This window comes from Tigriopus californicus, chromosome 3 (assembly GCF_007210705.1).
Source record: "Tigriopus californicus strain San Diego chromosome 3, Tcal_SD_v2.1, whole genome shotgun sequence".
NCBI classification, from domain to species: Eukaryota; Metazoa; Arthropoda; class Copepoda; order Harpacticoida; family Harpacticidae; genus Tigriopus; species Tigriopus californicus.
In genome coordinates this window covers 6,378,290-6,401,269 of record NC_081442.1, presented here as the reverse complement: position 1 = coordinate 6,401,269, position 22,980 = coordinate 6,378,290, and the positions used below count along the sequence as shown (strand labels likewise).

The window sequence follows — 22,980 nt, the reverse complement described above, 5'->3', positions numbered from 1 at the left end:
GCGGCGATGGAACGACACAATAATAACTAGCCTGACTCAGTTCAATTCGTGACGCCCAAGAATCAAAAGGAGAGAGAAAGAGAGAGACAGAGAAAAGAGATAGAGAGGGGAAGAGTGTGAGACAGAAAGAGAGACCTTTGTCCTCCGTGTCTGGTTTTGAACAAACTTGGACTCTAATTAGACGGACGACTTGGAAACGTGAAAACGGAAAACAATGATCCGATGGGATTGGTATCGTAGCGTGAAAAGGTAGCAGCAATTGGTTTCACCATGCCCCAAGTGGAACACATTCCAGTGCGATTACGGATCAAACTCCAAGCCTTGGCTTTGTGGGTACTCTTGAGCCTGCCCAGTATTCTCGTGACATTGGGGCTGTTCTTCTCACCTTCTTCATCAAGTGAGGAGGACACAGAAGAAATCCCTCCGGAACATCATCATCAGCCACAACCATCAGTGTCCTCCGTACCTGAAAGTGAGGTCGATCGTTTACCCATTGGGGCAGAATCTCATTTGACTCATGAAGGGAGTCTGGTGTACGAAGAGCAAGAGCAATACACTTGTTACGAGAACTACACGGAGTATCGGCCACTTTACGACAATGCGCAATTCTGGATTGAAGGCATCTTGCTATTCTTTGTGGGGCTCTTTGGGATCCTGGGCAACGTGTTGGCTCTGGCAGTTCTCCGCAAAGGGAAAAACACGAAGTTTAACCAACTCTTGGTGTATATGTCCGTCACGGATATTGTGCTAATCGTATTCTTTACCTTGATGTCCTCCTTCACGGTGCTGGCCAGTGAACCGGTGTGGTTCAAATTGTTGTTCCCCTACTTCCTCTGGCCCTTGGGTAATATTGCAATAACGGCCAGTGTCCTAATGGTCGTGGCCGTTTCTACAGAGAGGTTTTTGGCTATTTGTCGGCCTTTGCAATATAAGCCCAGTCCGATCTTTTACGTGACTCTCGTGATGCTGATTTCGATGGCTGTTAATACTGGACGATTTCTCGAGTTCGAATTGGTCCTGCCAATCCATAACGGGTCCTCAGACGCCTCTGGTGAATACAATTTCAAGCAGACTGAGCTCATGGCGGATGAGCGATACATCGTTTTCAGTCGATATTGGAATGAAATTGTGGTGATGGGCATCCTTCCCTTGTTAGGATTGATCCTTCTCAACTATGGAATCTACACAAAGATTAGGAAGTCGAATAAGTTCCGCAAGCTCCACGACAAATCCCATTGCTCGTTGAACAGCTCAAACCGCCGTCAACTCGAGTCTCACGCCACGCCTCGATGTCAACGCCCCCGACCCCCGGTCAGTCGACAACCATCTGCAATGTATTCTGGAGATCAGCAATTGTTTCCACCCAACGACCTTTGTAGCACGGGTCCACCATTGAGTGACAATGTCATTCCCAGTCACGGACTAAGTACAACGCCCATTGAGAGGCGAAGGTCTGCTGGCATTCATCAAAATCAACAACATCCCAACCACCACCACCACCACCACCAACAACAACAGCAGCAGCAACAGCAACAGCTCAACAATCATCACCATCGGCCTCACGGATCTGGAAGTTCTGCCAGTGAGAGGTCAACCAAGCTTTTGGTGGGCATAGTGCTCGTATTCTTGGTCTGCCACGTGTTTCGTTTGGTGATTCAATTAGATGCCGTGGTTCATCCGTCCATTCTCGGTGGGCGTCACAATGAGTATTGCTTAGAACGTGGCTATTTCCCGTCGCCAGTGGCGGTCTGGATACTGACTAGCTTCAACAACTTCTTTTTGGTTTTCAACTCGAGCATCAATTTTGTTGTCTACTGTCTAATGGGCCGAAGCTTTCGAAACACGCTGGTAGATATGTTTCGAATTCGATCGACTGATTCTAATGCTCACTTGAACCGCCGTCGAGGACCGAACATTACCGACAATGGAGACCGAAAACTGGGTCTAACGCAATTGAATCAATCGGGTATGATGCCATTGACTCCCAGCGGAGAACAACGGAATCGAGCCCCTTACGACCATTACCCATGTCACTCGCCCAATTCCGTTTCGTACCCATCTTGCTCGCCCCCCTTAGGAGATTTGGACCGGACCATTTCGGTGAAGCAACTGGTTCCACATCCCATTTGCCCTTCAGGTCAAACCAGTGACGTGTGAAGTCCTCTCGTCAGCTGCCATCCTGTGAAGAAAAATCAATGTGTTGGTTGGTGTCCAATGTGTGTGTGAGATCGTGATCCATGATGGCTCATGGAAATTATTGTCACTCTTTCAGAAGACTCCTCCTGTAGAGAGAATATTGCTAGTTTGAAAGAACACTGAGTTTTGTTATTGTGCTGACTGGGCTACAATGTCTATCGCAAGACCTTGAGGAAATTTTCAAGTCCCCGGAATTGCTCTGAATGAGAAATTCCTCACATCATGGACTATAGCAATCCTACATATATCGTCGTCTGACATCCGACTCGTAAATATATACTACATCTTTGTGACTTGGACTGATTCTAGTCGTTTGTCCTCCAACATCCGTTGGGAATACAGGGTATACTCAGCTAGAAAGGGGGAAATTGCGGAAATAGCGGACATTGTCCATGCCACAGAAGTGAGAGGGCCAATTTTCCCTTTCTTCACTTTCAAGTTGACGTGTAGTTTTGTTTGTTTTCATCCCGACAGTTGCCCTTGGGGCTTTATTCATTGGCGATATCCTGGGTCTCAAAATGAGCTTGATTACCAAGGCAAGGCTCGCTTTGCTCTCGTGGGCTTTTGTCTTGGCGGAAGGAAATGGCCGCTTTTGAACTGGCTGGGAAGGAACTGGAGCAAGGACCCTCCACAAATCATCGCTGAGCAATGTCATTTCGCATGTGAGTAAGTTCGTATCATGAAAAAGCATCCCTTGGGAGTGTGTGTTCCCTTCACTCTCATATTTGGCACAAAATGGTTCCACAGTCAAAACTGAGTCAAAACATTAACATGTGAACATGATCAAAAACATCGATAAACGGTGGACACGACAAAGAATTATTGTACAGGATATAAGCTTTTAACAATAGAGGAGCTACGATGTACCATTCACTTTTGATCCATGGAAGGCCAAACGAATTTTCAGTCAAGACAATGAACTCACCAGTTGTAACTTGTTGTATGATCTGTATCAAAGCACGTTTTTTTATGATTCTACAATCCGGGTCGTAACGTATTAGGAAATGGCATTCTACAATCAGATTTGGCATTGTTTCATTAGATTCAATCCAAAAAAATGGCTTGCAATCATTGATGAACAAGTGTAGACACCCTTGGCTATCTTGATAACACATTAATCCATTAAACTAGATTCAGTGACTTTTTAATCTCGCCATGTATTTATCTGTTTTTTTTTGTTTTCGCTTGTACTTTTTGCTCGCTTCTCTCCGCCAGACGGCAAAATATTTGGTTTGTGCAAAGATCCAAATCGCGAAAAATCGTTTGCTGTCATTCGCCTACTGCACAAAGCACATAGCATACCTACGCACACTTTCCACTCCACATCATCTCGGCTCAGTCAACAAATCCCGATAAACATCTTAAGGAGTCCACTGATGAGGAGACACTTAAACGCCTTTTAATTCAGATTTAACATTACTTTCCTGCTCCCGTAGTCCCGTTCAGGCTTGTGCCAAAAACATGCTTAAAGCACTATTTGTCAAGTCCATCTGATAGAAAAGATAAACAATCGCTTCTTTTCCTTATCTTGGAGGCCGTCAGGTGCAGGATTGGGAGTTCCCCAAACGCTGCTGGCTCGATGTTAGAAATGCCTAAATCCCCCAAATTTGCCCTTTAGGGGTAAGGGTTTATTGTTTCAAGATACGTACTAGATATCGAACTCGCGATTTGCCGATGGTTTTTTGCTCAATGTCATATACTACATAGGTGTTAAGTTAAGATGACTTTACTCACTTTCATATTGGTTATTACATTACTTATTGAGACTTGATGTGGAAAGTTTGTATGATGAAACCGCTCGTTACTCATTTGCCATTTTGTCTTTGATGACGAACTTCATCATTTCCTTAACATTCCTAGGAGACAAGATTCATCTGGACGCATCCAAGAAAGGCATTAAAGCTAAGGCTGCTTTTTCTTTAGGTTTCGTTGACACATTCAATGCATGTCTCTAAATTTACATACAATCGAGTTACAAAATATGTCAGAATCGCTTGTATGTTTGTCCACTGCCATTTCTCGTCTAATGCTGTGTATCCTGCTTAAGGAAGATAATGCTCATTAGGTGTTCCTTTGGTTATTTAGTTATGTGTAAGTAAGGAGGAAAAATATCATGTTCAATGGCATCGGACGGACATCACACTTTTTCGAGCCGAATTATTTGGAATCAAGTTGCCAGACTAATTCCGAAATCTCGGAATCTTGTGCGGGCAAGAAATCCTTGGAGAAGTTGTTTCCTGCTCGTGCAACACAAGCTTGATTCTTGGATACGGTCCTCCTCTTTTCTCGTCTCATCTCGCGTTTATCATCACGGTGGTCGAAAAGCATTATCAAGTTTGGAGAGAAATACCTCAATGCCTCTTATCAGTTTTCTGCCTCGCAAAAACATTTGAAACACCTTTGATATCACTGCTTTATTGAGTCATTGCTCAGGTTCAACACCAGCATGCCTAAAAACTATCAAGATCTGTTTTGATATCACTGCCAACCCTCAATATGGCATTTCAACCACCGTGTCGGTCGTCTTATTGGTGAGAGGAGAGGGGCAAACTAGTACCACATCGGAGAATCCAGCTATATGTATTTGCATCGTTGTGCTTCATCGTACATAATTCATCTACTCACAATTTTGAAATTCAGACCACATAAATGGTATGCCAACTTCTTGTTGACTACTAGGAAATAGCTTTGAAACAGAAAACTCAATGTTAAGCAATACATATATCAACCACCCAACTGTACTCGTATTGGATTTCAAATGTTCTCCGTTGGAACAGAGTGCTTTGAATGCTTTGGTATCTAACTTTTACGGGCCAATCAACATATTGAAGGTCAATTGATTGCCTTTGCCAAGAAGCCAACCTAAATAAACGTTTTGTCATCCGTGTCATTTTGTATAGTTGTATCATAGAGGAAGCAAGGCCTAGAGAATGCGATGCGAGTTAGCCAGGCGGACTCGTTTTCGGATCTGATTGGTGACAGCTGAAAGGCTGTAGGGGTATGGTATCTGATTTTTCAATAGGCTGGAGTTGCTCTGTCCACTCGTCACCGATTCAGGTGCAATAAAAAAAACACAACGAACTCGATTTATCCTCTTCTATCTTAACTCTTTTATGGTTGTATTTTAGATGGAATGACAGATCGTTGGCTACTCACGTTAGCGTACGTACTTTCACTCCAGTTGAAAGACATCCTATTAATATTAAATCAATGACGAGAATCGAGTGGTCTAAGAGGCAGTGCCAACAAAGGGAGATTTTTCCCCCCAGTAACCTTTTTTACTGCTAGGAGCTCCATTCCTGTTTACTAATGGGGACCAAATTAATGATCACGGGGAGTTGCAACTAAGGCTGTCAATTTACATTTTCAATGGCATATGACATTAGGGGTGGAATGTCATAAACCTGTTAGTTATTGTGCATTTAGACGACACTTATTTTGACACATATTGTGGTCACATACGGCTTTCACATGACATATTCTCGAACACATGGCCACATATTTGATTTGGAACCTGCTCCAATTTTCTGCGATATGTGAAACAATTCTGAGGCAAGGTCAGCGCAATTGCCCACGCAAGATTAAGCGTGACCTTAGGGATACAATTGCAGTCGGTATTTTTCACAGTCCTCAATTCTGTTTGGGGTGAAATTATTCAATGACTAAAATTCAAGTTTGAATGTGTTCAAACTAACGGCATTTGCGAGATATGTTGGAAATTTGAAGAAACAAAATGCATTTTGATATAACTTTGAGTGGTCATATATGGTCTCCCTTGGAGTTTACAATTGGCGGACACAGAGCTCCCATTTAAACCAGCATGACCAGTGGTGAAATAAATCAGATCGAATCAGATGCTTTGGTTTTGGTTTTATCAAATAAGTTTATTTCTAGTATGAGAAAAATGAAACAATTTACCCTCTTGAATTTTCTGAAGTAAGTCACTCAGCATTGTAATGACGGCAGGAAACGTTGTCATAGACTGACAAATGAAACCAATGGAACTTTTCATATTTTTTCAAGATTTTCATTTCGGTCAACTAATACTCCTACCTTTGTCACGTGATTGCACGCCATCATTGAGAACCAGTAATCTCGTCAAGGCCCAGTATATTTGACAAAGATAGTCTTCTGTGTAGTACTGGTGTGTGTAAATTCTTTGAATCTCGATTTGTGTCACATTGCCAACTTCTCGTCGAATATGTGATCACAATATGTGTCAAAACAAGTGTCGTCTAAATGCATCATTAGCCCCGAAAGTGACCATGATTTTCTTTTGTCAAACCAGGGTTGCTTTTTGCTCAAACTTAACATTTCATGTTACGATGGAATCGGGTGGTGCTTTCACTTTCCCAGTTTTCTGGCAAGCTTGAATTTGAAATTTGATTTGATCATAACTATTCCTAGTAGCGGCAAGCAAGTCCTCAAAAAAAGAAAACAAAAAAAAACAACTACTCTTTGTTGAAGAACCTCCATTAGGGCTTCCAATTCAAACGACATAGGGGTCAAAAATGAAGAGCCATGACCAGGAGAGAATTTAAAGCAGTCCTGGTTTCAAGACCTAGGAAGGCAGGGTCACATTTTGTCACTCTGCTGAGCGGTTTTCATTTTGCTTGGGTATTCTATTTCGCTGGTGATGGGAGCCCTAACCGAGGCCCTTGAGGCTAAAATGCTGACATTCCGGTTCGAAGTACGTCACCAATACCGATTTCGAATAGAACGAGTCGGTTTTCTTTCATTCGTGGGTGGTGGGGTGTACTGGGGGAATATTGTCCGGCTAACAAAACCAGCCATCACGTGATCCAATTTCAAAATTGAAGTACATTCGATTTGGCTGAAAGCTCTGACCTAACCCAAGAGGTGCAACTGGATATACAAGAAAGCGCTTCATTTTCTCGTCTCCCATGAGAGCAACTTGTTGGTAGTTGAATTGCCAATTCGATATGATCTCATAATGTCCGGTTATATTCATGTTTTGTGAGGGCTGATACGTGCAAATTAAAGTTGTTGCATTTTCCCCTTCTTAAAAAACAATTTGCACACTTCAGGGGTTTTGTGTCACGCATTTGAAGGCTGAAACATGCGGCAAAGCGGTGAGAACAACTAAATAACTCATTGTTGGCGTGGAAAACGTGAGCGTGATTTGGGTAACCTTATAATGCCGACCTATGCACGTCAAAAATGATGGAACACAGTGATAATTAAGATCTGCAAAGGTCGAGAGGTTACGTACGTAGATTGCATTCTCGTTGTGAAAGCCTCTTAATATTTAGCAGATTATCTTACAAAGCAAGTGAGGAAATATCCTATCACCATTATTCTGACAACATCTTACGAGAACATCAATTTGGGCTTGACAAGATAACGATCCAAAATTCAAGAAAATTGAACCAAAAGAAGTGAAAATACAGTCCTGGGAGGGCGTGGAAGGACATATTGTAAACATGCTTTTCATTTGCAAATAAGAGCACATCAAAAATTGATTAGCTAGTTCTTAGGTCGACTTTCAGTATTGGTATTCATGACCAAGGCAACGTTTTAAGGCCCCTTTCGTGTCAACACAATTTGCAATCTGCAACAACTGATGAGATTGAAGACTGATGTCACTGTACGAGTACAACACCAACATTGAGCGTAATACAATGAAGAAATAATATAAAGACTAAGTAATAAATAAAATCCTACCTCATTGACAGCACAAACGGACCAAATCTCCCAATAGCACCTTCATTTACAAAACCCAATTTGCTAGTCGTCGTTATCGTGGTCGTCTAAAGACATATACAGTAAGTGGCCTTCGGCGAATGTCAGAGCTCGCTCTGGAGAAGAGAGTACCTATTCAAATAATGATATTGACGTTTTCTTCTGCCTTATTGATGTCTTGAGTGGCTCTAAATTGTTGAAAAGGTGAAAAGCAACAGTGCAAGGGTAAAAAGTAATCGGTTTATAGGGATATTAACCTTCAAGAGCGGACGAAAGTGCACATTGAGTCTGGCCAGCTTCTTCGCTTGAAACATCTTAACGGAGGACTCGAAAGTCTCTGTAGGAGCAGGTAGACCTCGAGAATAAAACACAAATTGAAACCACCGTTACTTGGATCCAATAAGAGTTCGTTATTTCATTACAATGCAAATATTTGTCTGTCCTTTGCGGGATGGATCAAAAAGTTTGGTTCATACAAGGCTTAGGTTACACAAAATATAGTTTATACTCTGTGGGCTTGAATGCACTTTTCAGTCCTCGCCAGTTAGCTCCCTACAAAACTAGGGCCGAGCGAGTGCTTTTTCGACATTGATGAAGATTATTTGACAATGCCGGACCGAGTTTGGTCTAATTTTTCTCTCATTTTGAGACTATGCTGCGAGAATCTACGTTTACGTGAAGGCAAAATTAAAATCATCTATTCTCCATATTTGATGTGGTTTGCCTTAGTTAGGGTGCCATTTCAAGAATACCATTGCCCTTTACATCGGGTGGAGGTACAGTCCTCTGTTCTGCTAGGACGGTTGTCTTCTCGGGATCGAGGCTAGGAGCGGACAATTCTTATTGATGGCCAAAATGGGACAGACATTGCTGTAGAGCGGGGTTGGTAATTTGACCTTAAATTGTAATCTATAGCTCCCTCTGTTGTAAGGATCGGAAATAACTTCTTAAACCAAAATCTATGGCCTGGAAACGGGTGGGTACAAATTTGTCATTGCACAGTTGTTGGACGTACGAAGACTCATCAGGTAAGTGCAGCAATCGTGGCTCTGAGGCCCCTTGCACCGTACTTCGTCGCATTCATATGGGAGCAGTCTTTTCTTGGCCAAACCCTGAATATGTATTTTGCATATATTTCGAGAAACTAGGAGTAAAAGCTTTTTCATAGCAACGATGTTCCCATCACTCTAACTTAGTTCAGTAGATTTTTGATATCGCCTTCTTCGTGGCACTTTCTTTTGGTCCCAATCCAGTTGGGTTGATCTGCCAAAAGCTAACCAAGTTTACAAATGTTTGAATAACATGTAATGGTGGGCAAATCTAGGAAATGTTGCTTCAATACAATTAGTTCCTAATACCTTTTTTGTCTGCAAATTTACTTTAATTGATAACGATCCCAGACGATCACAAATAATATTAATAGCAATTGAAACATTTGCCATTATTTCTGTCTATCTCGCCAGGCGAATTGATTACTATTTCCATCAAAATAATAACGGACACAATATTAACTCACCATGCCGAACAAGGCTAATCAATGTGTAATCTACATTAATTCCAATTCAGTGACACACTTTTTTTTAGCTATACATACTTTATTCAAGGACATAAGGTGTTCCTTTGAAGAGACACCCTTCATGGGACAAGCACTAGAATGCAATTCATTTTTTGCTGTATTGAGTCGGACAATAAAGTGAATGATTGCTTTCTAGAACATGGTGACACTCTCCCCAAGCATGACCTATTCAAAGTTTCAATAGACGAACCATAATAAACATCGGCTTTATACACATTATGAATAAATTCACCGAACTGCACGGGTGGAGTAGGTTCCACCCAGTTTCAATGCAAACACTAAATGAACACTGAACACTATACACAAAATAACGGGAAATAGTGTATGGTATACAATCCTCGCTTTCGCAATAAAGAGCGAAGGGAAAGTCAAGTCATAACATTTATCTTCTGGCATTCAGGAGTTCCAACGTTTGGCTAACCAAATAAGAGTCATCTTGAAAAAACGTGAATGGGGATGCAAATTTTTCAAAGCCTGAGCCACGTGTTGAAAAGCAGAAAAACAAACACACTCCAGACTTGCATTTGATAGGGGAGAACTTCTTCTATCATCCGCAGACTTTAACTTGTCCTTTCTCTCTTCAACCAAATTTCCCATCATTCATTCAATCCATCAATTTGTTCCAAATATCAACCAAAGACTTTAACAGGTATACATAGAGTGAGCTTTGAGTAATCTACTTTTCATATTTTCGGACGCATGTTAGCCCCCCCCCACGTGCATGGCGTAAACCAAGAGATACCCGAACTTTTTGAGAACAGATTGTAAATGATGATGCCTCAGTACAAATAACACAGAGATGTTGAGACCATAGATCCCTCAAAAATACGAGTGTAGAGAGGAAGGGGTTATAGCCGTTTCCTGATTTAAAAATGTAGCATTAGTAGTATTCGTATGTAGCGGCTTTTGCGGGACATTTTATCTCTAGGAGCGCATGGGAAACTGAGGAAATATCGGTTTCTAGACCCAAAAGCAAGTAATCTTTCGGAACTGGTATTCTCGACGACAAGCAAGATGCACGGTATTGAAGTTGATAGTGGTGATGATGATGGTGGCAAGGATGGCGGGGATGGGAAGTTCCTTTGCCGATGGAACACAATGATTTTAGAGTTGAAGATGGGGATGTGGAGAAGAGGCGTGAGATAATGATAATCTTACATTTTCGGAGTGAAGGATGCGCGATCCTCGTATCATTGGAGGATATTAGGACTTAGCAAAAGCAACTTATAGAATTTGGGAAGGAGCATTTCTCATCATATTGGAGGTGTGTACGTCCCTTATTTAATATCTCTACTGAGAATGGGTATGAATAATTTTTACCTGATTGATTAAAAAATTGTCAAACTACAAGTGGCCAAGATTCATCAAAGCCACCATAATACCAATTACCAGTAGTACACGAAGATGCTACATGCGACTCAATTAAAGAGTTCTTATCTCTAATGACATTTGAAGCCAACATGTGGTCTGAAAATAAACCAAATCTCACTTTTCAGAGAATTTTAGAGGTCTGTAATCTGGTTAATATCATACACCCATTCAACCAACCAACAAACATACAGGGTCTGTCAATCCTTTCCGACAGTTAAAGCAAGGAAGAACCTTTTTGATTGAAGGCTTAAAAGACAATATATCATTTATCAATCTAAGATTGAAGCATTTTGATGGACTTTTAATGACACAATAACTAGCAGTTACAACCTTTGCTCTCAATGACAAGCAGCAGAATTTGCGGATTGTTGTACAAGCAATATGGATCATATCAGAATTAGATAGTCAACACATCCTCCCTCCCAGTTCCTTTCATGACTAACTAAACAGCTATTTTTTGAAGTTATAAGTCCAAAAAGAAATAAACACCCTTCTCTCCTGATTTGAATCCTATGTAGTTTTTTATTTAGTGGGAGGATGGTGGGACACGGCAAAAAAGCGTGTCATGGGCTGTTTGGGCAGTCTTAGCCGGCCAGGGCTAACTTGGGCCGTTACTTGTTTTTTGATGTTCTACCACTGCCATGACCTGATTCGTGAATGTTATAGTTTTGAATAAAAAAAAAAATAGGCGCCTAGGAGCACATTTGATTCAAAAAAATCAATCACCTCTTTGAAAAATGTCTGAGATTGAAGTAGTTTAAACTCGTTTAATCGACGGTACTGGTTACCGAATTGAGTTGAGTTTTGCCGCCAGAGTCGATGAGGTCAGTCAGCTTTCGTGGACCCTGTACACCTGCTTTCAACTTCATGTTTGAGAGCTGAGGCTCAAAAGTTTGGGTTTCCACGAACAAAGTTCTCGACTAACACGAACATAGAGTGGGTTCTTGGAAGGCACATAATACACCAAGTTTCCCATTGTCACTCACCCATCTAACTAAATGTGTTCCAAATGTGTTGAATACCTAGAAAGAGCAAGACTGACATCAGCGTCGATCGATGTTTTGGATTCTTACCTTCCTCAGAATTGAGCATTTTTGTCATATCCATTCGTGACTTGCACAAATCGAAAGAAAAGGCTTTTTTGCGTTTGGTTTTGATGGTAAATTCGTCAGTGAAATCATAAGCCTTTTGAAGATGCCCATATCTTCATTTGGTACCAGCAATATTCGCTTTCTAAACCTTGGCATTCCACAGTCAGCCTTTGACTGATTTAATAGGTTGAGTTTGCTCCGAAGAAAGGCAAGTTATTTGTTTAATTTGAACTTGAAATGACAAGGCACTGTCAAAATGGCTCTCGGTCAATCTTTTTTGACACATTCCTTTACAACTGCTTTCGGGAATTGTGTGGAGAGAGAAAGATTTTTTCTTGCTTTGTCAGTTCACTCACTTTGAAAATTGGATATGAATAGGTTGTAACTTCATAAATACGTTCGGGGTAAAAGTAAGGGTTAGGAGCTAATAAAGCAGTCAAGTAACGGTACTTTGAAAAACAATGTACTTTTAGGCCAAACGTATTACTATATCATTGCAGTTAATCCCGAAACAATGCATCACTCACTTTTGCTAACCAAAAGCTACATCATTTCTGACAAAAAGTGCTTACCAAACATGCCAATTGATTTAAAACTAGAGCGGCTTATTCATCATCAACGCCCTTTTTCCCTAACCTTTTTCTCATTGACTTATCTCAATACTGATGTTCGGGATTACTCAATTGTTAGGCGCTGAAATGTCTCAGTTCGACCTTTTAATTTTTTTATTGTTTACGAGTCTTCTCCAGTAAACTCTTTAAACTGTTGGATGAGTACTTAATGTTCTCGTTAACAGAATGGGCTGCTAACTTTTCTCCCCAAGGCATAACAAAAAAGTTCAAGAAGTAATCTTATGTGCGTCTTCACCACTTAGTTTAGACTGTCTGTGTTAGGATAAGTAGGCCCTCGTTATTGTTCGACCACTCAAGGATCCGGCGAGGTGTACTCCAACCAATGGAGTATTCTGTAAAAGAGATTATCTAGGGTTACCAATTGGTGAGAAGTGCAATATTTGACCGGAATATGATAATGAAGGAAAATCAGAGAAGTTTTTATATATACCTTGAATAACGGTTCAAGAAAAGGGTGACGTTTACATAAGATTATTAAATAGAGGTTCAAAGAAAAGTTACCTTCTCTCAAACATTGAAGCATTTCGTTCTTACTTAATAGCTTGCACCACTAGTTTTAAGATAAATCCATTCACGTCCTTGCTTTAGGACGTGCTGGGTCACTGTGTCAACATAGATTAGAAGCTCGGAGAAGGCCCTCAGCTTAATCTGAACTTACCAAAATCCAGGCTCAACATACGCTACCATCATAGGCAATATACAATGCGTTAGTATTGTTTTGAACTTTTTAGCAGCGTACCTTAAGCTTGAAGAATGGCTTATCATCCTACCTTGCTTGATTCCTTTGGGACATTCCAGTGAATTCACATGAGGAGAAAGGTCATGTCATGGTTTCAATGTGCATGTTTTTCATTCTCGCACTTTACTGTACACCCTGCATATCTACAGTACGTACATGTAATCACGATGCGTCAAACGTGGGAGGTGATCAATTGGAACGATCAAATTGGAGCCATCTCAAGGATCTTTTTCGTCATGATAGGGTCTTCAGGTTCTCCCAATCTTCTCCATGATGGCATTATTTCGATACGAATTGGAAGTGCTAGCTTTGGAATAGACTGAAGAGAGAACATGATTTCCTTCGGGACCAGTTTCTTCTGAGTTGTACAACAAACAGACCAATTTGAGACATTCATTCAGTCATTCAGTCTAAGACGATCAGTACCTTTCTAGAACCAGGAAAAAAAATCTCAGGTTGGCCTATATATCAAATTATAGATTAGATAAACCTCAACTGCAAAGAACGGGAAGGTATTGCGCGCTTACTATATTATGCAAAATCATTGATTCGAGGGGTTGGCTTTTTCATTAACGTACCAACTGATTCATTTTTCCTTTTTTTTACTTTTTCGTGAAGCCTTGGAAAAGAGATTGAAATTGAAGATTCGAGGCTAATTAGTTTGACTGAGAACGAGTAGCCAGCCTTTTTTTGGAACAATTGAAGCACTAGCTTGATAAAGAAATTCATCTCTTAAGTTTTGACGGCTGGAATCCCTTGGGATTAACCTGTCATCACTAAGATGGCAAATTAGACTTTTTGTCACGAAATCCCTCTAATCGCAATATTTCCCCGAAATATAATCTCTTTGGACATACTTAGGGATATTTGGCCTCATCACAATCAAGATCACCTGTTTCTCTTGCTCTCAAAACCGAGAGTTCACAGCCACTTTTTAATATATACCGTATTTTTTTTTTACCAATTCGAGAGTAAAGACATTTATTTCGCTCAGCGCTAAAAAGCTGCAATGCCTCGCCAAACTCAAAAAAAGTACTTCCAGGTACTCGTTCATTGGAGCTGTGTCTATTCATGGCCAGATTATTGTTGGAGCCGGTGACAAGTCTTGTTGTCGCTTGTGTTCCTGTTTGATGGATCAAGGCCGTCCCCGAGTGGAAGTGGGCGATAATCCCCAACAGTTTCTGTGCTGCAGTGACGCCCTTCTTGAATAGAGTGACCGATGACCGATATGAAGGAGGAACGCTAATAATGAAACTCTTTCAACAGCGAAGGCCAATTATGACGAAAGAAGGCGTTAGGTAAGGTTACTGGCTCGAGTGTGACTGCTCGGTAATGGGCTTGACTTGGAAGTTTTACGTTTATTTGCACCCATGATCGAAGGAACTTCGAATTGTTATGCATTGTTCTTGTTGTTTTCAAGTTGGGCCATTCAGTATGTAGATTCTTGAGCAGGTCGTTCGATGAAAGTTCAGATAGAGAAATTTTCAGCGAAACAGGTCCAAAGGCCGTAAATGAGTTCAGCTCGCTTGGCCAATCAGATCCAGGCCAAGATGTACGTACGTAATGAGCATGATACGGCAAGGAAGAGTGAGAGTCATGGGATTGCGTGTTACGGTCTTAAATCAACGAGATAAAGCTTCCTCAAGTTCGAGACCTGGTCACATTTCCAGTTTCTTGAATTGATCTTGTTGAACTGGAGACGAGCGCAACTGTCCCAAAGGAAATGATGTCTCTCTCTGGAATAAATGCACATCTTCAGCACATCTTTCAGGGAAAACTTGTTCCATGCACCATACCACCATCTTCCCAACATTTCAAAGCGTGCTTGAGGGCTGCCCTGTCCAAATCCATTACCCTCACAAATATCCGGAAACGAGCCGGCCGGTGGATTGAGAAAAGCTGGCTCATCATGAGCCACATGCAAGGAATGAACTGCGAGTGGAACTTGTTTTCCTGCGATTGACGATGACATTGACATTGGTTGCATCCCAAATTTTCAGAGGAGGTAGATGGACCATGAAGCGGCAGAGACAACGATGTCTACCTTGATATTAAGTTATTTCTCGCCAAAGTTATCAGTACAACTTTCATCTCATTCTTGGGCTCAAAAGGTTCCAGATGTGGTAAAGGTTACACTCCCTTTCTTCTTGTTAAGCATCTGAAAGATGTTCATTTGACTAATGGTGATATTTCTTCCTCTATTGATCTCTATGTCGTTCACCAAGGAGCGTGAACGAATGAGTCAAATGTAGTATAGGCATGAGATATTTTCTCATTTCTTTACAGCTGTAGGAGGAAATTCCCGTATCAGTTTTATTGCATTCCTTATCCAGATGCAACAGTCCTCTTGCAATGGGGCCAGTTTGTGAGTACGGAATGAAGACGACGTACTACGTAAATGCTGTACAATTTACATGGAACGGAAAAGAAATGTACTTCGTCATTTCTCAATTTAGTTGGGGCTGATGGTGATTATGCAGTTGCATATGCTGTACTTGGGGAGCATAACTTGAACTGATGTGTAACCCAAAGCAAGCAGGAGCGATAAAACATGCAGCCCACATTGGTCCATGAAAAACAGATTAAACGAGACTCCTTTTTTTCTTTCTCGAGCTTCTTGACATTTGTGCATCGTTTTTGAGGGGATGCATCTGTTGTTAAAAAGGGGGGGGGGNGTATAGGCATGAGATATTTTCTCATTTCTTTACAGCTGTAGGAGGAAATTCCCGTATCAGTTTTATTGCATTCCTTATCCAGATGCAACAGTCCTCGTGCAATGGGGCCAGTTTGTGAGTACGGAATGAAGACGACGTACTACGTAAATGCTGTACAATTTACATGGAACAGAAAAGAAATGTACTTCGTCATTTCTCAATTTAGTTGGGGCTTCGTCATTGCACTGTTTGCTCGCTGTAGGAAAGGAAAAAAACTTGAAGTCTGCTTCTGTAGGTTTTTCTAATATTTGGATTAGCCAGCGCTGAGTGCTCAAAATAACTCTAGCAATCTTGCTCGATAGGCACGTCTGAGAAGGAAAACATTATTGGTTGTTGGAACCAATCCTGGGCGTTGGAACAAAGAGTGGCTCCGATTGGTCCTCCTCCAACTTGTTCCACTCAAAGTCTAGAGCTTAGGGTAAAGTTTCCATGTCGTCGTACTGAAGGCCTGTCACAAGGAACTGCCAAAACTCGTGGGGACGCCTCTAGCCCATTTATTTGAATATTCTAGATGTTTTGCAAAAAAGAAATAAAAAGAAGAACTCCTCAGAACATCGGACAGACGACTCTGTTCCATGAAAGCTGGGGTCCTCTGTAAAATAGATGGAGTGGTGTCATTGTATAATTCTACGAGCAACAACGTCAACAAGAAACGCGATATATGAAAATCATTTCTACCACACGGTGCAAAAATGCGGAATGAAATTTCGATGACAACACTAGACACATCTTGGCTTGTTTTTTAGCTAAAGAACGAAAGCTGCATTTCAATTCAAAAGGAAAATCATTTTAGTTAAATGAAGGCTACGTTGATCTTTTAAGTAGCCACTGAGTTGAATGAGTCCAAATGGTTCTATTTGCGTCAATTTAAACCCCAAAATGTTTCCTTTCCTTTAAAACAAATGCTCTTACGATTCCTGGTTTTCAATGTTATCACAAAGAAAAAAAATATCCTTTTTTCGCAACTTAATAGCAAAGTAGACCAAAATGTTCTGTGATATCAATCAAAATATTCTAAAAGTATATATTATTGAAAACATATATAATTTGGAACCATTGCAAGCACACTTGTGTAATCAGTCAACGAAGTGAGTAAAAATTTTGTTCAATTTAAAATGGCCTCAGCTAAAGTTTAGATAAAAAAGATTACCAGTGCCATGCATTTTCATAAAACTAAATACTTATATTATTAGTATTTACCAAAAAATAATTCGTAAAAAATAATAAGTCTTGATATCTTAATGTGTTTTGAATTTAAATCGTTTGGATCTCATTCAAGAAGTAGAAAGATAACGTTGTGTATTACCATTTTCATAGCCGTTATTAGATATTTGGGTGTTTGAGTGAAGATGTAAAGGGGGGAATTGGGGGCTAGAATCGGCGAAAGCTAAAGCAAATGAAAGCAGTGTAACTCAATTGCAGCTTAACAGATCATGAGTTAATCTTAAATTTATACATGTTTTTGTGTTTATAGACAATTAAGTCTTGACTTTGAGTTTCGCACCCACCTCCACCTGAGATCCAATCAAAGCCGTTCTTTCTGATTGTGGATTAACTCATGATCTGTTAAGCTGCAATTGATTCCACGATGTATTGGTCACTTCCATCCAAAATTGAACTTGCGCTTGAAGCGCCATGTTCTCTAACTTTACATGTGTAGATTCTTAGACACTGTCTCGTCCCTATCTTTGATCGTCAAGGCCACACACGGCCATTTTGATCATCGTTTGGAACATTTGACTGAAGTTGAGTGCTCTCTTCAGGTCAGTCCAGTCACCCATTCTCCTGCGTGTCATACATACCATATAAACACGACTATTCCCAGTATCTGCAAATTGCTTTCAAAACACACGGTAGCGAAATGAGCATGTTTATGTTTGCCACAAGTTGACCCTGGTGCAGTTAGGTACATACCGGGTGTCCCAAAAAGGTTGGCCCAATATCAGTTTTCCGTCTCATACTTGGCATAACTTTGGTGTTTCATTGTCGATTTTGGATTTTATTTTTATGCTCATCCTTTAGCTTACTCGATGAAATGTTTTATTCATAATAAACACCTTTAGTGGCAACATAGCGCTCTTAGTGTGAGCAAAAACCCCGGCAGACGTTCGGCACCAAGACCAGGTCCAAGGTCCACCTAGTCTCTTTTAAACACCTGGCGCGGATCTAACAAGCCAGTTGGCTGATACGCAGCCAAATTCATTAGTCCAGGGGCGCTTATTCTGGGCTTGAGGAGGGGCACATGTTCTAAGCTCTGTAAAATAATCCGAATTAGTAGCTGATGTGCAATCCATGGCAATCACATGGTTTGGTTCCGGTGAGATCTTGTCCAGATTTTAGCCGTGTTTGAACCCAATTTATATGCTGGCGCTGCATATAGGCAGGCTCAAATTCATCGCCCGGCATGTCCCATGAGTTGGGAGAGGATAGCACACTCTCACGGTTCTTGCTCTTGACAGCAAAATGTAAGCCACAGCCACAAAAAAACAGTTCCAATTTGAAGTCAAAAGTCAAGTTTTTTGACACATTGAAACAATATGTGAAAAGACTACGTGATACCGACATCCGTAATTAAAAAATCGGGCCAATCTTTTTGGGACACCCGGTATGTACTAAAGGCTTGGAATCTAATGCGGCACTTCTGTCGTGGCCCATTCCTGAAACTCGCTTTCTTTTACGTGCACAACAAGCTTCTTTTGGCATCGCATTGGGTGAATAACTCTTTATTTGGGTTGCCAGTGCTCATCTAAGTTATTTAAGCTCAGCCCAGTCCAGTCCGAGAGAGTCTGCTTCGAACCCGTAGATTGTGCTGTTTGTTTTAACTGACACATGCGTCAATTTTCCATTGCTTCTATGAACAGTAAATATTCAGAAAGACTGGGTTCAAACCAAGCGTGTGGAAAACATGAAATACGGACCTGTGAAGGAAGATCCATTTCGCACCTCAAGAATCTTTTTGGCCATGAAAGCCTCATCAGCTGGTTCAATTCTCAGGTTCACAGGGTCTTAATGTAGAAAAGCTGGGTCCCTTCAGGTCCCCGACCGCAGAGTGACTTCCATTCAGGGACCGTCAATAATGCTCCTATCAAATTCTGAGGCATTGATCACAACCACAAGCTGTCCTTGGAATCAAAAGTCATTTTTCAAAAACAATAGTTTTATTACGGAACTATTATCTAGGGCCAAATTTCGTTCATTTTGCTGGTTAAAACTTTTTTAACTCACAATGGTTCGTGAAGGCGATGCCAATGAAACGATTTTCCAAGTTTGATTTACGCTATTTTGTTCAAAGTAGCACCTGCACCGTCATTTATCACTCTGGAATTTCAACGCCTTCTAGTACATTCCAATTCAAATTCCATTTTCCTGCCTCTAAAAGCAGTGAATAAAAGCAAATCAGGTGTTCCCAAGAGACGGGCGACTTGGAACCAAAATTTACGGCCTTGCGACGCATTGTTTGAAAGCGTTCTTTTGGCTAATATGGTAGTGTAACGTATGATTACGCATGATAAAGGCAACAGATTAAAAGGTCTAGAAACGGATTACAGACTTTTCTGTGTTTAGGGGTCTCGGAATCAACCTTTCCTTTAGTTTGTGGTCTGTTAATATTCCTTGTTGCTTTTCGACGAGTGGTACTTCTCTGGCGGTCAATTCCAACGTAGAGCCCATAAACGCAAGAAGAGCCAAGCCAGACCTTGTTGAGTAGACATTACAACTCCCAACTCATTGTCTAGACTCAAAGGGTCCCTTTTTGGCACTTCACCCTGTCGTTTCACATTGTGCTCTTAGTATGTACTCTGAATAGCCTTCAGAGCCTCGACAAAAAGCTTCTCGTTATTCTGCATTCTGGCATTTGGCCCATTTTAAGGGTTTTGGGGGATTCCACTCCTTTCGTTTGATCCAGATGGTCCTGCCAGCAATATTTCATTTTAACGACACTCAGGAAACAAACGTGACACGATGATTTACCCCTTGTTCTAACCTTAAGGTAAAGTCAGCACTTTTGTAATATAAACGAAGTGCGAATTTATTTCATATTAGACACCAACATGATTCATTGGAACCACCCGTGTAAATTTAAGCCCATAACGATTCAAACCAACCCATTTTGCCTTTTGAGTCGGGTCTTTGCTGTGGCATGGAATTTCGAACGAACCTCTTTTCAAATGCCAGTTTGGCCTGAAAGGCTGGGTTGTTAATTGACGGCAGTAAATTTTCACTCTTGATTGGGTAATTCCTCGGTCTTCGTCGCTCGTCTTTTCATAGAGAACATTTATTTGTTGGTGGGCTTAGAACCGGGTTGAACTTGCTCGACGTTTCCACGGTGAGTAATGCGCATCCAAAACTCGTCCTTTGGACCCCCGACAAAAAGTGCGTCTTTTCTTCTCATTGTCTTCTTATTGTCCTCTTTCTTGGATGTTTGGTTCTTGTGTAATAGGATCTCGTTAGTCACCTAGTCAGTACAAAGTGTGAGAGTATGTTTCTAAATCATAGGGAGTCATGGCCAAGAACAACGAGATGGACTTAATTCTGTGCCCAATCATCGAATATCAGACATGAAGACGTAAGTACTGAGAGACACGAAGGGCGGCAAATGTCTTAGGTTTTGTTGCTTCATACCATGATAGTTAATGATGTTAATGATGTGTCCGGCAACTCATCCATTGAAACACGAGGATGTTAACAAACACACCACCAGCCTGTGTCGCTCGAAGCAGCGGCGAGTAAGTTGAGTCAGCGACTTCTGGAAATAGGTACTTCGTAATTATGTGCTTCAACAAGTCGGAGCTGATAGCAAATATTTGTCTGCTAGCTCATTCGTCGTCGGCTCAGGATCCAACTAGGGATGATGCTTCGCGTTCCATCCATCCTTCCATTTCCATTCCAATATAAATAGCACCCGCATCTCACGCAGAAGAGTCGAGCTTGGTCCAATTTTTCTGGGATCTTGTTAAAACCAACCTCAGGGCATATCGGTGACCCATGTATTTATGAGCACATATTAGGTACAATTCCAACGAACTCTCGGTTTCTTTTCGGATTGGCCGGATCCGGTGAGTGGATATCTGAAAAAAAAACTGCCCACGAAACTCAACTGTCGGCCTTCTCAGAAACCGTGACAATGATGTGTGCCAAGTGAGGATTTCTCCAATATTTAACTGAAGAGACTGTTCCAAGCGGCATTCTCTGGTTCCTTCCTTTCTGTCGGAGACAATCCCATTGTGTCAAGTGAGGGAAGGGGAGATAATGTTGGCCGTTATTGCAGAGCGGTCTCGAAATTGGACGTGCACTGCTGGAGGAAGCAGCAGGGTCAATATTTGGAAGATCAAATCAAGATGAGAATACGCATGGATCAAGAAGTTTTCAACCGACCTCATGGATGGATTCACGAGGGAGTTACGATTAAATATATGTCTAACAAATAGGTACTATCATCAACATATTGAGTTGCGATCCATCGCGCTTTATGCCGGCCCTACAAAGCATACAAAGGAACGAGTAGCCGCATTAAACCCACAAGAATATATGCTCGAGGGAAGAAAGTTTTTGAATGAGCTCACTCATTCACTCACTCACTATTTAATGTTTATGTGCGAGATGAGGATAGAACAAGGCTCACTAAGACCCTACCGTGTTCCCCGGGGCATTTTAGCAAACATCTTATTTAAAAAGTTTAAGAAGTGGTTCACAGCTCCCATTTTATCGAGACTTCTTCCTATTACACGTTCCACTTTACAAACGTTCTAATGGGATATTGAAGCAGAAAAGGAAGATGACGACGCCATCAAATTTTGAGAGGTCACACGTTCTTTTGAGGCTTAATAGTTCTTTGTGAAAGGATCGTCTTAGAGTTTCAATGCATTCATTCAAGAAAGGAATGGTTCATGTGGCATTGCAGTTAAATAAACTGTCCCAGTATTACTCATAAACATGCTTAAGAAATACATTGGAGCCGAAAAAGCTATTTTTGAACTTAATTCTTCCACTGTAGGATGTTCTATTTTTACAAAAGACTGTTTGAAACATTGAAAAGTTTTTTTTGTCTAATAATGCGCGTTGCATCTTGTTTTTTAAGCACCTCTACTCTACTGAAAATTACCCGTGTGATCTCCAAAATTTGTGCTGACATCATCAGACGGTTGTTACTTAGAAAAAGTCATTCTCAACTTTCTACTTAATGAGTTGAAAGGAATAGGGGCTTAATGACATGTTATGGCTGCTACTAACCGTTCAGTTTTTAATATGTACGTAATGCATACGAAACATAACAAACGTAATAAATAGCTTGTTAGCGTCAAAATACACTTTGGTTTTGATTTGTCAGAACTTTGCTCACTTTTTCATACTGTACGATACATAAATTATCTCTGATCGAGCGAAGAGTAAAATATGTCACACGAATGCCTTAACAAAACCCCTCCTACATTCCTTTTTTAGATCCAACCACGGCAGAAAGCACTCGTATGGTTTGAGCATAGAAAACCATAACTAGAATGCTCAAGCTCAACAGGAGCAGTGGCGCATGGTGGGGCAAAGTTATTTCGCGAAATCTCGCTTCAGACAAGTTGAATCATTGTCATGAAACGTTTGTTATTCCTCTTTAATCTTAATTTCTTTTGAATCTTACAAATATACAGGTAAAAAGAGCGGTAGAATAAAAAACATGCTTTTTGGAGCATAATACACGTAACATGTCAAAAAAAGATTCGGACATTAGTACAGCAAATCACGTACTTTATTGATTGCCCTTGTTTAGCTACGCATGTCGAAAGTGTAACAAAATGTATCCGAAATTGCAACCTAATGATGAGGCATTCGGAATTTCGTTTCAATCTCCCAAGAATGTGCTTGAATGTGGGGGGGAACATGATTGCACCTTTACGTAATCAAGGTCATTCTGACACCTCTGGAGGTGTCAGCCTCAACCGCCTCAACCCAGGCTTGTTCCTTGCCTTTC

At 41.0% G+C, this 22,980-nt stretch overlaps 1 protein-coding gene across 1 annotated transcript; it reads left to right on the top strand.

The window, feature by feature from the left end:
- Nucleotides 1–213: 213 nt before the first annotated feature.
- LOC131878269 (uncharacterized) lies at nt 214–2,495 on the top strand (the record flags this gene model as incomplete). Its single annotated transcript, XM_059224196.1, is given in 1 exon segment — nt 214–2,495. A coding segment is annotated over 1 exon segment (1,887 nt). The 3' UTR covers nt 2,158–2,495.
- Nucleotides 2,496–22,980: the final 20,485 nt, after the last annotated feature.